This window comes from Theobroma cacao, chromosome 6, assembly GCF_053813885.1.
Source record: "Theobroma cacao isolate CCN51 chromosome 6, ASM5381388v1, whole genome shotgun sequence".
NCBI classification, from domain to species: Eukaryota; Viridiplantae; Streptophyta; class Magnoliopsida; order Malvales; family Malvaceae; genus Theobroma; species Theobroma cacao.
Genome location: NC_142644.1, coordinates 29,945,241 through 29,959,251, shown reverse-complemented (window position 1 = coordinate 29,959,251; position 14,011 = coordinate 29,945,241). Strand labels below are relative to the sequence as shown.

At 38.1% G+C, this 14,011-nt stretch overlaps 2 protein-coding genes across 4 annotated transcripts; both read left to right on the top strand.

The window, feature by feature from the left end:
* The first annotated feature begins 393 nt into the window (after positions 1-393).
* Positions 394-4,639, top strand: SPHK1 (sphingosine kinase 1). Of its 3 annotated transcripts, none has more exons than XM_007025717.3 (11): positions 394-970; positions 1,051-1,173; positions 1,259-1,359; positions 1,453-1,525; positions 2,005-2,091; positions 2,208-2,285; positions 2,462-2,532; positions 2,675-2,962; positions 3,625-3,747; positions 3,881-4,043; positions 4,237-4,639. In XM_007025717.3, exons 1-11 carry the CDS (start codon positions 637-639, stop codon positions 4,239-4,241), a joined length of 1,446 nt encoding a protein of 481 aa, XP_007025779.3. In that variant the 5' UTR covers positions 394-636; the 3' UTR covers positions 4,242-4,639. The 3 variants fall into 3 exon arrangements, with proteins under 3 accessions (XP_007025779.3, XP_007025778.3, XP_017978728.2); XM_007025716.3 differs by having other exon boundaries at positions 4,177-4,639; XM_018123239.2 differs by lacking the exon at positions 4,237-4,639 and having other exon boundaries at positions 395-970; positions 3,881-4,145.
* A 2,517-nt stretch (positions 4,640-7,156) lies between these two features.
* VAL3 (VP1/ABI3-like 3) lies at positions 7,157-13,996 on the top strand. The gene is made up of 14 exons (XM_007025714.3): positions 7,157-7,542; positions 7,848-7,929; positions 8,059-8,157; positions 8,382-8,718; positions 8,911-9,250; positions 9,552-9,648; positions 10,012-10,186; positions 10,590-10,669; positions 10,961-11,005; positions 11,103-11,366; positions 11,846-11,895; positions 12,158-12,271; positions 12,542-12,612; positions 12,787-13,996. The coding sequence occupies exons 1-14, from the start codon at positions 7,406-7,408 to the stop codon at positions 13,557-13,559; spliced, it is 2,664 nt and encodes an 887-aa protein (XP_007025776.3). The 5' UTR covers positions 7,157-7,405; the 3' UTR covers positions 13,560-13,996.
* The last annotated feature ends 15 nt before the right edge of the window (positions 13,997-14,011 follow it).

Sequence of the window (14,011 nt, the reverse complement as noted above, 5' to 3'; positions counted from 1 at the left end):
AAGCTGTTATTAGCAATTACCTAATTGCTTTTAACAATACAGAATAACACTACTAGAAGCTACTGGTCCATCTTATTTTTCCCCTAAGAAGATAGTCAACCAGATTAGGATTGGAGTTTGACCGGTAAGCCACATTTAAAGAAATTAAGGTGAAATTAGAAGAAAACACGTGTCATGAAAACCTATAACGCTTAAAGTAAATATAAACACAGCTCAACAATCCTGAATCTTAGGGTGGCGCATTATCTCCATGATACTCTCATCATTTCCCCCACTCTCCACGCGCCTTTTTTCAGTTTATTTATTTTTATTTATAATAAAAATAAAATAACATTTCGTTAATTATTCCATAAATGAATTTTCCTACAATTGGCAACGGGAGGGCGCGTGGCCATATCCAGCAGCCCGAACAAGAGCGGAAAAAAACGACCAAGAACGAACAAACCGAACCCGACGTAAAAAGGGAGGCAAAAGAAACGTCTCACTGACCACCATCAATACCATTCCTTAACCCGGTTCTCCAGCCCATCCAAACTGAACCGGACCAAAATCGCCACCTCCCTCCCTCCCTCCCTCCCTCCCCAATTTAACTCTCACTCTGACAGATTCCAATCATTTTCAAAACTGGTACTGACTATGGATCAAGGTGGTCAACCCGAGAACCTCTCCACGTTATTATCGGACCGAGTCTTAGTCAATGGGACGGTGGTTCCCCTCACATTTACCGGAGATGGGAAGCTCCGGTGGACAGGTAAAGATCAACGGTGCTTGACCATGGAGAAGGAGGTTCTCGGATTCGCCTTGGAAGGTACTAGAATCCGAGTCAAGTATGCTGTCGAAAAGGGAGATGGAATCTGCTGCCTGGGGAACAGGGGAGATTTGGTGAGGCAGAGTTTCGTGTTCGAGCCTCTCTCAGATGATTCCCTCAGGCTCTGGTCGCAGAAGCTGCGTGATTACATCGATTCTCTTGGTACTAAAAACTTGACCCTTTGCAAAAAATTATAGTTTATTATTTGTCTCAATGAATTGCATGCTTTCTTTTCATAACAGGACGGCCAAAGAGACTATTAGTATTTGTGAACCCATATGGAGGGAAGAAATCTGCGACTAAAATTTTCTCAGAAGACGTAAAACCTTACCTTGAGGATGCTGATGTCCAAATTACGGTGATAGGTTGGGATTCAATGTTTCACAAATCGATTTTTTAATTTCCCACAATGCTGTTTCTCTAATTTGGATGACTAACTCAATTTCTCAGAAACTAAACATCAGTTGCATGCAAAAGAAGTTGCCAAGACTTTGGATTTATCAAAGTATGATGGAATTGTTTGTGTTAGTGGAGATGGAATCCTTGTTGAGGTCAGTCTTTTTAATTCCCAGAGTATTCCATTATTGTAAAATTTTGTGGCTTTATTTTTATCTATCTCAATTTTGTTCCAAACTTTTTAGTAGGTGGTAAATGGACTGCTTGAAAGAGAAGATTGGGCTGCTGCAATAAAGATTCCTATTGGAATGGTTCCTGCTGGTTCGTTTTCTTTCTATAACCATGTTAGTATAAGTTAAAATTTCTTTTATGTATAATTTGTGAACGTAAATTCATACCTGGGTTGTGCTTTACAGGAATTTCTTGATTTTTGGAGGCCTTAAAACTTATAGTTGAAAACTAAAGCTCTCTCTTTGTCATAAAAGTTAAATTTTTTGGGTTGTTTGCAAAGATTTACTGGTTTTTTGGCCAACCAATGATTCACTGTTAAAATATGCGACACATAAAGATCTTTGCTTGTCACTATTTATTGATTATCTGGTGAGTTCATTAATACGAGACAATTAAAACTTGACTTTCTGCTCTATTTAGTGTTTACTTGTTCCTCATTATGATTGCTGATCGTTTTGATTTTCTTTCCCCACTTAATTTCCCTGAAGAGAATGATGATAATTGACAAATTATTCTAATGATTTATTTAAGCAGTGTTGATATCTGATGGTAAATGTTAGTGGCTGCAGGGACAGGAAATGGGATGGTAAAGTCTTTGCTGGATGCAGTTGGTCAACCATGCAGCACATCTAATGCCATTCTTGCTGTTATCCGAGGTTAACAAGGGTGTCTGTTATTTTGTTGAGAACATAGAATTGTGTTTTTTCTGATCAACAAATAGTATTTCATTTTGATTGAAGAAATTCTTGGCTTAATGTTTTTCTACCGGCAGGTCATAAATGTTCACTGGATGTAGCTACTATCTTGCAAGGAGAAACTAGATTTTTCAGTGTGTTGATGCTTGCATGGGGTATGTAAAATTCTTTCACTTTTTAATAATGGATTGCATGTATGGACTGTGTTTCATTTTCTGCCTTTAATGTGGATCTGTTGGCAAAAGTTTGGTGATGTATGCATCTGTTTTGATTTACTGGTCATGAGCTTTAAACATATTGCAGTTTTTACGTGGTGTTCCTTTTGTTTCAGGTCTGATTGCAGATATAGACATTGAATCTGAAAAATATAGGTGGATGGGGAGTGCTCGTCTTGATTTCTATGTACGTCCCTGCATTTTATCTGGTTTGTTTTTGTGCTTGTGTACTTTTGTAATAGCTTTTGCACCTGATTTAGGGCATAGCTTGTATGGTTCCATAAATACTATTGGGATTTGGTAATGAGAATTGTTTCTTTCTTGTGTAGGCTCTTCAACGTTTATTACATTTAAGGCACTACAATGGATGTGTTTCTTTTGTGCCTGCTCCTGGCTTTGAAGATTATGGGGAGCCAACAGGTTATCATGGTGAACCTACCAGTGAAGAAAGCCCAACTGAGGAGAATTCTGTGAAAACTCAACGGCATGGGTACCATGGGTCTGATTTTAAGTTGGAGAATAAACATTGGAGGACTATTAGTGGACCATTTATTTCAGTTTGGCTTCATAATGTACCATGGGGAAGTGAAGATTGCATGGCTGCACCCAAAGCAAAGGTTTATTTTACGCTAACCTCTCAATGTAGTAATTTATTAACTTTTCCGTAAAATTCTCCTAGTTTGTTGCTTTCCTCATCCATATCCATAAGCAACATGCCTTTAACCTGTATGCAGCATTTGCAGTGTGATTAACCCAACTTTACAGTTTTTCAGTTTGTCCAGACTCCACTGAAATTGACACGAAGGTCTAGAAAAAATTACCATGTATCTTCTGCTCTGCCTTATTCTCACTTTTACAGAGTATACATTAAAACACAAAGCAAAGCAATTGAAATTTTCATCCTTGTATGATGTACAGCATATGAAGCTTTATAGCTGCCAGAATTTCGCATGTAGATGCCCTCTTGATCTGGAGAAATTTAGGTTGAGGAATGCATAAGATAGTGTATTCATGCTTCTATAATAGAGAATAACTATTATGTAGAATCTGCAGTGCAAGAACCAAGTTTCACATCTACCACTTTTGATTTGTAATAGAATTCCTACAACCATGCCATTCTTACTCTATGCAATTCACATGTGTTCTGTTTAATTTTGCACAGTAGACTTATCGAATAGAACTTTTAACTTTTCAGGTATGAGATTCTCAGTTTGATTTATGATTCTAACATGCATAGCTAACATTACTCTTATGTTTCTTTTGTTGGCCGTAATTGCAGTTCTCAGATGGTTGTTTGGACTTGATTATGGTCCGGGACAGCCCAAAATTACCCTTGCTGTCATTAATGTCAAAGATGAATGATGGGAGTCATGTAAAATCACCACATGTTACCTACATTAAGGTGAGTTCACTAAATGAACCTGGTATGATTCTTTTAACTTTCTTCTACACAAGGTAGCAGAGATTATGGTGTTATTTTATCTCTCTAGTAATAAAGCCGTCCATGTTCTGTATGTTCGTTGACTAAATTACAGGTGAAGGCATTTGTATTGGAGCCTGGTCCACGTGTTGAGGATCCGGCAAAGGAAGGGATCATAGACTCAGATGGTGAGGTCCTTGCGAGGGGAAAAGGAACATACAAGTGCGACCAAAAGGCCCTTATGGCCTATGATAAGCTTCAATTAACCCTGGATCAAGGTTTAGCTACTTTGTTTGCACCTGTATAGGCTTGGGTGTCGATTATAAATGAATCTTATTTGCGATCTCATGGATTTGAAATGAAGAAACAAGTGTTTCACAGTTGTTTTTTTATTTAATTTTGGCTGTGCAGAACCCACAAAGGAGAAATAAAACGGATTGGAATCTGAATGACTTTACTGTGTTATTACAGCATGATTGCAACTATTATCTGGAAACAGAACAAGCACTCTGCTATCACGGGCTTTGAACGTGTGACCGGTGAGGAGAAAGCCGCATTGCCACCCGCAGCGGCTGACAGCCTCCTAACTAGTAACGTAATGGGAAGCGATTCTGATAAGTGATAACTGAGAGGGGCTTTGCTCTTTCCTGACAGAGTCCCATTTACATGGCCACTTTCTAATCTTTCCTTTTATTTTTTCCCTCTGTCTGTGTCTTTGGACTTGGGTTAGAACGTGAAGCATGTTTGAAATAGTGAGGCGTGGCCCGTGGGGACATGCAGCGGGTACGTTACCAAAAAGTAAACGCATTCACATACGATTCCGTAATGCCATAAGTTAAGAAGGTCCCACTTTCATGTGGGAACAGTAACATAACACCGCTCTGTATCTGCTTCTGTTTCTTTGACGGTTTGGTTTGGTTCGGTTTTCGGCGGGCGATCTAAAACAATTGCGAGGACCTCAAAGACAAAAGAGTCAAAAGCCATATAGGCAAAGGCACTCTCACATTCACACCCACTGACGAGGAAGCTCTCGAGTCTCCGACTCGACTCCCGTTCTGGATGAGTTGGGTCCCTTTGACAAGGTCGATGACACGACAACCAGATCAAGTGAATCCACTTGCAGCACATTAAAGTAGTTCCCAATATCATCTCAGGCTTCAGAGTTGAGATTTTCTTTGACGTCACTTTTGGCCTTTGGGCATGGGCACTTCCCACTCTAGACTACCTAGTTATATCGTAGCCTGTAAGATTTTACTACTATTAGGGCTTTGATCAAGGTATGCATTTACACGGCCACGTCATATGTGCTGCAACTGGATTTTCTTGCTTTCCTTCAACGGGGCTCTCATTTCATACATGACTTTGATATAATTTAAACAATGGAAATTTATTCTAGCTAGTCTTTATTTGGATTACATTACGCTTTATAGTTTAATTACCATTTTGTCTTGCTTTTGTCATTTGTTTTATTGGAAGAAAGAATTTTAGTCCCATTTTTTGAATAGAAAAATATGTACAATTTTGTAAACTTCATTTTGTGTAAATTACTATAAAATATGTCATTTGTTGGGGGAGAGATTTAAATATTAAAAATTATATTAAAAAATTCAAAATAAAAAAAAAATCATAAAGACAAAAAATCAATGACGAAATTTAGGAACCAATTCGTGAGCATCATAAAAAAAATTCAAGAATATCATGATGAAGGTTACCCCAAAATCTACTTTAGATCAATTTTTTATCTCTGGTCACCCACACTTGAGCTAATTTATATTTTTTCACTTTTTTCCCCGATGGTTACATAATTAAAATTTGAATTCAAAAAATTCTTAGATCTTTCATATTTATATGTGTATATATGTATACATGTATTTCATTAAATAATATGAAATATCACCTTTACAAACCTTAACACACGTTTATATATATATATATATATATATATATATCACCCTCACAAACCTTAACTTACTAGAAAAGAGACAAAATGAAGTTTACAAGAAGCATTTGCGATTAATTATTAATTTCATTTTGTTAGACCCAAGTCACCGTCGGATTCTAAATATAGACAAATGCTCGTCCAATAGTGATCTTTCAAGCATATGCTTACTTGCTGAGAATATACAAAACAGAAAAACTACTACTAAAGTCCGTTGTCAATGTCCACGTTAACTTCTGCGCATATAAGTAACCTTTCCTAAGCAAATCACATTGTCCAGTAAAAAAGCTCGAAGTTCAATCAGTGAGACTGCCATGACCATGTCCACTCCTCCCCTCGGATGTCTTGGTTTCTCTTTAGTACGTAATAGCCCCATTTTTTAATTTCCATATATCATGTGGCAGTCCGTCCCCGCCCACTACGTTGGAAGCGCGTTAGTTTTCTCCTAGGAAAGAAACAACAAGGAAAGCAACATTGTTTAGGTGTGGTCGAGATTCAATGTTTTGCCGTTTTTAAGTATCATCATCAGTCTAGTATTTATCACAAGCAAAATATCTCAAATCCCGTTCTTGTCCTCCCTCTCTCTCTCTCTCTCTCTCTCTCTCTCTCATCCCTACATGTACAAATTTTCGTCTGTTGGCTTCTATAAATAAATAGATATATCCTGAAGCATTTGACTTGAAAACAGTATGCTAATCTTGGGGGTGAAAACTAATACATTCTCTTAGCTTGAAAACAAAACCGAGTTTGGACACCAATTGCCAGAGACGCTTCCTTATCTTCATCAATGGACTCTTTGCTTCTCCAAAATATGGCAAATTTCATTAATAACAGTACAAAAATGTTGCAGACACTGAATCAAATGGGTTTTGGGAATTAGAGGCCGTATTGAATCAAACCTAAAGAATCCTGATAGCCGATATGGTCTTTTTCCTTTGCACAGTCTCATTTGCTTCTGTTCAGGAAGCCAACCACCTTTATGAATTACTGGTAAACTACATGTAATTCCATTGAAAACGGTCCGGAAAAGCGCGTGTTTGTTCAGAGAAAATGAAGCATGCCTTACGTGAACATGCATGACCGTGGAGGCGGGCCATGCATGATTTTCCCCATTACCATATGAAATCCCCGAAATTACCGAAACACCCTTCCTCTCTATAATTTTTCGTTTCACGTGGGGTAGTTTCGGTAAAACAGTCTACACGAGTCCCATACAAGTCAAAACACCCCCAAACCTACCCCAAATGACTAAAACACCCTTACTTGCAAGCACAAAAAAACGATAAAAAAAAACGACGACGCCAAAGATAACAAGGCCACGGACTCGACGTGTCTTTTAAGCCTCAATATATAAACAAAACATCACACACGCCTGTTTGTTTTGTTATTTTATTTATGTAGAAGACGCATTTACCAATTCTTTATATATATATATATATATATATATTGGTTTATTATTATTTCTCTCACTTAAATTTCACTCCTTCTCTCTCTAAAACCCCTCTCTCTAAGCCCTTTTCTTTAGTTCTCTTCCTTTCTTTCTCGTGGTTGTGCAGATCAGCCCCTAAACCTTCCGTTTCTTTTTTGTTTCGTTTTTTTTTTTGGTTGTTTTTCTATGAAGAGAAGAAGCTTAGAGAGTTTTACGTGTGAGGGGATTTTGAAATTTTGAAATAAAAAGTTAGTTATAATAATAATAAGAAGATGACGTCGACGTCGGGAGCAGCTTCGTCTTCTAAGATTTGCTTCAATTCGGACTGTAAGGACTTGAAATCGGAAAGAGCGAGGAAGGGATGGCGGTTGCGAACGGGAGAGTTGGCTGAGCTATGTGATCGATGCGCGTGAGTTTCACTTGCACTCATTCTTTTTATTTTTTTTCTTTTTTTAGACTCTCTGTTGACTTCGTTTTTAGCCACTTTTTTTTGTTTCTTTTTGTTTTGGTTTAATTTAGTATGAAATTAAGTTTTAGTTGCAGAATTATTGTCCTTTTATGGTTTTCCCGGAGGTTAATTTGGGAAATTTTGTTCCACTTGAATTATTTAGTCACGAATTATTATTTATTGTTTAATGTGAAGTCTTGAAAGTGAATTACTGTTTGGTTTATTTCTGATGTTTTAATCTAAATTAAGCTCTTTGTGACTGTTAGTTCTGCTTTTGAGGAGGGAAGATTTTGTGATACTTTTCACTTAAATGCTTCTGGTTGGAGGAGCTGCGAGTCATGTGGGAAGGTTAGTAGAAACATTTGTTAAGGCTAATTTGTTTGCAATTATTATTTCGGTGGTTTGATCTTACCTAGTTTTAGTTTTACTTTCTTTTTGGTGAGCATTCATCTGCTTACGGTCATTCTTTGGCTGCAGCGGGTCCATTGCGGATGCATTGTTTCTGTTTACGCATTTACCTTGTTGGATGCTGGAGGAATAGAGTGCATAGCGTGTGCGAGGAAAAATGTTGTTTTGGTGAGCATTCCAATTTCTCTTCCAGAATCATCAATTTTTGTACTATAGATTGGAATTGTCACTTTTAAGATAGGGGCTTAATCTGTTGTAGTTGGTACTTTACGAGCAGATATTCTCTTACTTTGAAGTTAAAGTTTGCCACTTGAACTATATTTCCTAGTTAATTGTGTTCCTTGGCTGTGGAATATGTTATGAACCTCTTTATTTCATATTCTATATCTCAGGGATCAAATTCTTCATGGCCACCTTCTTTGCTTTTCCACCCACCTTTGTCTGAGAGATTAAAAGACTATTCTGCTAAAGGTTGGAGTCAGCTAGCTGGTTCTGGTCCTGTACCTTGGCGGCAAGCTCCCAGTTTGTTCAATTCTCCAATTTCTCAGCCTGAGTGGCATTCTAAAGTGTGCTATGAAGTTGACTTATCCACTGGCATTGACAGACTAAATGCCGACAGATTATCTACTCCTTCCCTGGAAAAGAAGAAAATTGAGGACTTTTCTGAAAGGTTAATGAATGGAACTTTGAAGCTTGGGACACGGGATATACATGAGAACGGAAATGCAGGTTCAGATTTTCTTTTCCTGTATCAATCATGGTAGTCTTAGGAAACATTATATCTAGCAACATTCATGCCTGCATATGTAAGCTGTGGATGTCTACCCTCATGCTTGCACATATATTTTGTTCTGCAAAAGTTGTCTGTGAAAACAACTAATGGGGTGGCTACTGAAGCCTTGCAAACCACTTGTCGTTCAGGAATTAATTGTGAGGAGCAGCCTGGTTCATGTTTAACTAAATCTCAGCAGCCTTCTCTGAAGGAGGAGCCATCTAATCCACCATTGGGATTATCTGTGCCTTATACATCTCCCGATGAAGCAAATGGTCAAATTGGGGTTTCTGGCCCTCATCTGCGACCAAACCCCCCACCCCCGCTGGCCAAGCAATTTCATAGTAATTTACATAATGGGCTTGACTCATCTGGTGAAACTCAGATTCGTAATGGGAGACCTCGACCAGATGGCCGTGGAAGGAATCAATTATTTCCTCGTTATTGGCCTAGGTTTACTGACCAAGACCTGCAGCAAATATCTGGAGAGTATCCTTTGATTCTATGGGGCATTCTTGATAATTGGGAATGGTATTGAACATATTAGATCATTACCAATAGTAATTGATTTTGTAGTTTTAGTTTCAGATTTCTGATACATGTGTTTTCTTTATTTTGAGGCAGACCTTGTAACAGTTGATGCCACTTAAATGGTCTCTTATAGTTAATTCTGAAAGTTGGATTATAGTCTAAAACGTTACTTAAACATTTAACTATTAGTACATATATGCTGGTCATGTACATTCATTTATTACATTAGTGCTTCTGTTAAGACTTAACCATATCTAAGTTCAAATTCTGTAATTACACCTTTGTTTGAGAAAATGTTGAGTGCTAGTGATGCTGGGCGAATTGGACGTCTAGTGCTGCCAAAAAAATGTGCAGAGGTGAGTCATTGCTCTTACCTACCCAAATTTTTTAATTTGATCAGCATTTGATAGCTTTGCAACCAAAATTTACGAATTGATGGTCATAAAAGCTTGGCAGTATAAAATTTTTGTTTAGATCAATAATCTAGATCGTTATTTTGTGTCAAGGTAGCTGATTTTTACTTTATGAAATTTTACACTCACTTAGCATCCTTCATTTTTATACTGGAAACACTTTGATCTAGTTTTGTACTGTCTGTAATTTAATGATTCTTTTCTGAAGTTAAATATGAGCCTGTGTTTGCTGTTGTATGTCTTAGTTCCTCGTCAATTGTTATCTAGATTATTTTCACTTGCTAAATTACACTCATCATGAGACAGGCCTATTTCCCACCAATATCTCAGCCAGAAGGTTTACCTCTTAAAGTTCAAGATTCGAAAGGAAAGGAATGGATATTTCAGTTCCGCTTCTGGCCCAACAATAATAGCAGAATGTATGTTTTAGAAGGGGTTACTCCTTGCATACAGAACATGCAATTGCAAGCGGGCGACGTAGGTAACAAATTGATATCACTGAAAAGTAATGATTTAGATATTTCAATCTTGTGTGCTATGAGGCCCAAAGGATGCCATGGTCAAGCTATAGCTTAATCTGTACCTCTCTTGACCTGTCAGTTTTTTTCTTTAGAAGTTTTCTGGTTTCTTTTAATCGCTGCTTGGGTTTACTGGTTCATACATGTTAATGACATGGTCTAATTGTGTATATATACGTGTTTGTGTGTATGTGTGTTGCCTATTACCCTGTTCATTTTGTTTGTCCACTACTTGTGTATTTCACACTCTCATGCATTTTATTTATCTTTCTTACCACATTGTAGCTATTTTGTATGATCCTATGATCATGTGCATGATTAGAGACTTACACCTGTTTTTAACTGATAGTTATGCTGTCTTTTCAGTAACATTTAGTCGGTTAGAGCCTGGAGGGAAGCTGGTCATGGGTTGCAGAAAGGCTTCAACTGCTTCAGCATCTGAGCAGGTTGGTCTTGCACAATCATTCGTACCATCTATTCTGTTTGTGCATCTGTATGCTCTAGAGCTAAGATAACATGAAATACAACTGGTTATAATGAGGGCTTTTGTTACCCTTGTTCTTGATTCCATCTCACGATGCAATTACACTTCGATCATGGTAAAACATAATTCATTGGTTAAGATAAATATTGTAGTTCTTTCTAAAGCTATATTTAGTTGTCGATGAATTGACCTTTATATGGCCCCTTTTGACTCAACAGAATTTACATACATTGATATGTTTTTTCATTGGCAGGACAATGAAGCCAAAAATAGTAATGGAGTTTCTACGCATGGAGATGTTAGTGTCTCAAAACCTAAAAATGGTGATATTGCTTAACTTTTAATTATTTACAAAAGATAGCTCAGCTTCACCTAGCTTTTCATCGATCAACCAGGCTGAACTGGCGGATCCTACCTCATGGTCAAAAGTTGACAAGTCAGGATACATAGCAAAGGAAGCATTAGGAACCAAACTAGCAGTTTCTAGAAAGAGGAAGAATAGCACACTGGGTTCAAAGAGTAAGCGCCTAAGAATTGATAATGAAGACCTGATAGAGCTGAAACTAACATGGGAAGAAGCTCAAGGGCTTCTCCGCCCCCCTCCTAATCATGTACCCAGTGTTGTAGTGATTGAAGGTTTTGAGTTTGAAGAATATGAGGTATGGTATATCTTTTTTGAATCTGTTTCTTTTTTAACCGGTTGTAATCTGTTGTGATTGAAGTTGCTTTTGATTGTAAGTGGCAGCGATGGAAGCAACTTCTGTTTTGTCATTGTGGTGTTTGTTAATCATTTGTTGGAAAATTGAACTCCTGTTAAATGCATTTCATGAATTTCCATGGTTGATACACCCTCGACGAAGCCATATAGGGTTGCTCAAGGACGTTTATACTGTTAGTTGTTTATGGATGCTACTAGACATCCAGAATAATTAGACGCAAGAACATTTTGATTCTTTCTCATTCTAGCCTTTTTCAGGCTTTTCTTCTTTTTTCTTTCTAAAGATGCGATTCCTATTTTCGTCAGTGATATTGTTCACTTTTCCTTTGTTAGAATGTGGGGTTTATTGTTTATAAATTAATTAATTTACCAGTTTTGGGTTGCTTATTTATATTAATTTCTTGTGTTTGTTAATAATAGGATGCACCGATTCTTGGGAAGCCAACAATATTTGCAACTGATAATTCAGGGTAAATTACTTTCTCTGGGATGCTCAGGCTTTTGTTAAATAAAAATTGATTTACTTAGTACTTGGCTATGACTTGTTGATTTCTTGAAATCTCTGTAATTCCCTTATAATATTGAAATATTCTATTGTACTAACAGTGTAGTTGGTTAATCCAAATATTCTGCCAAGTCGTAATGAAAACAAAGTACAAACAGGAGTTGTCTTATGGGAATCAAGAGTTGCCTTAAACTAAGCAGAATCTCAATACATGTTTCTTGTGTCAGGGAAAAGATTCAGTGGGCTCAATGCGAAGATTGTTTTAAGTGGCGCAGATTGCCTTCCAGTGCTCTTCTTCCTTCCAAGTGGACATGTGCCAGTAACTCATGGGATCCAGAAAGGTAAGCAGTCATTTGACAGTTTTCTTTAGTTTGCCATTGGTGTCTTTGTTTTGATGCTCTGATAAACTTAACAGTCATCCACTTTTATTTATCGTCGATGTGCAAATTTGCAGTTTAGCTTTCTCAACCAAATCAGAGTTCCTTCATGTAATCCCTTCCCACCAAACAAGAAGTCAAATGAAAAAGAACCCTGAAAAAAATTCGAGAAGCACAAAAATTTAGTTTTCTATTGGCATTGCATGAATAATTTTTTATCTACCATGCTGGCAGGTCTTTTTGTTCGGTCGCTCAAGAATTGACAGCAGAACAACTGGACGATCTGCTGCCACACTGTAATCCAGGTATATGTTGCTTGAAGAAAATCAAATACTCGGATTTGTATGACTTACCCAGAGCAAAATAGGCTTAGTTGAATGAATTGATTTCTTGATGATGATTTTTGTGTAAATGCTGATTCTTGTTGTTCACTTCCTAATGTGGAATTAGCAAATTGGTTTTGTGATTGTGATTGACAGCTGCTTCTAAGAAAATGAAGGCTGCTAAACAGGAACCAGAGAATGTAGATGCTTTAGAGGGGCTTGACACTCTTGCCAACCTAGCTATCTTGGGAGAAGGTGAGGCTCTGCCTGCTTCATCTCAGGCAACCACGAAGCACCCCCGGCATAGACCTGGCTGCTCATGTATTGTATGCATTCAGCCCCCAAGTGGGAAGGGCCCCAAACACAAGCAGACATGTACTTGTAATGTCTGCCAAACAGTGAAGAGACGCTTCCGCACCCTCATGCTGCGGCGTGAGAAGAAACAGTCACAGAAAGAAGCCGAAACTACACGCAAGAAGCAGCAACCTTCATTGCCTGATAAACTATTGGATGATGACCCTCTCCCTAGCACTAATGCAGGAAATAGCAGTCCAAACCCGAAAAAGCTCGTCAGTGAGGGTTCAGATGATGATCCTAACAGGATAAAATCCTCAACTTCACCTTTTAAAGGCCAAATTGATTTGAATATCCAGCCGGAGCGAGAAGAAGAGCTGTCACCTGGTTCAGATTCTGGCAGCATGATGAGATTGCTGCAAGATGCCACTGAGAGGTACCTCAGGCAGCAAAGGATGTTGAGCTCTGGTGTCAATAGTGATTCAACAGTTACTCAGGCACAATCCGGTGGAGGTACAGAAGGAGAAAAGACCAGCAGCAGTGTCAATCTTGGAGCCAGTCATCAAGATGCGGACAGGGACCACTCTGCAGTTTTCTCTATTAAATCGTCTGCACCCACATCAGCCACTGGGTAGATCAATGTACTACCTTATATTGACCATTAGCAAAGAATCACTGTTGGGCGGTGCAGTTTTGGTTACACATACATCCGCCTCGGCATTGTTCTTCACGGCTGTACATAAAAGAAGAGGGGGTACATGGTTGGCAACGAGGTTAAGAGACTGATAAATTTGCCGGCAGCGAGGTTAAGAGACTGATAATTTTGCTGATTAGTTTTTTCTTTTTTAAAAAATTTTTCATCCTCTCTACAGTAGTGTAAGTGCTGACCTGCTGAAATACAAGGCGGTAGGGGGGTAGGGGTTTGATGATGCAAATGCAGCCAGTGGGATAGTAGTCTGAAGCTATGTAGTTTCATTCTAGGAGCTCACCTTATTCAGAAGAATTGAGGATGTAAATTAAGTGGCTGCATGTCCTGTCAGCATAATAGAGAAATTGCATTCTGTTCATTTTATATTGTTGTGTTGCC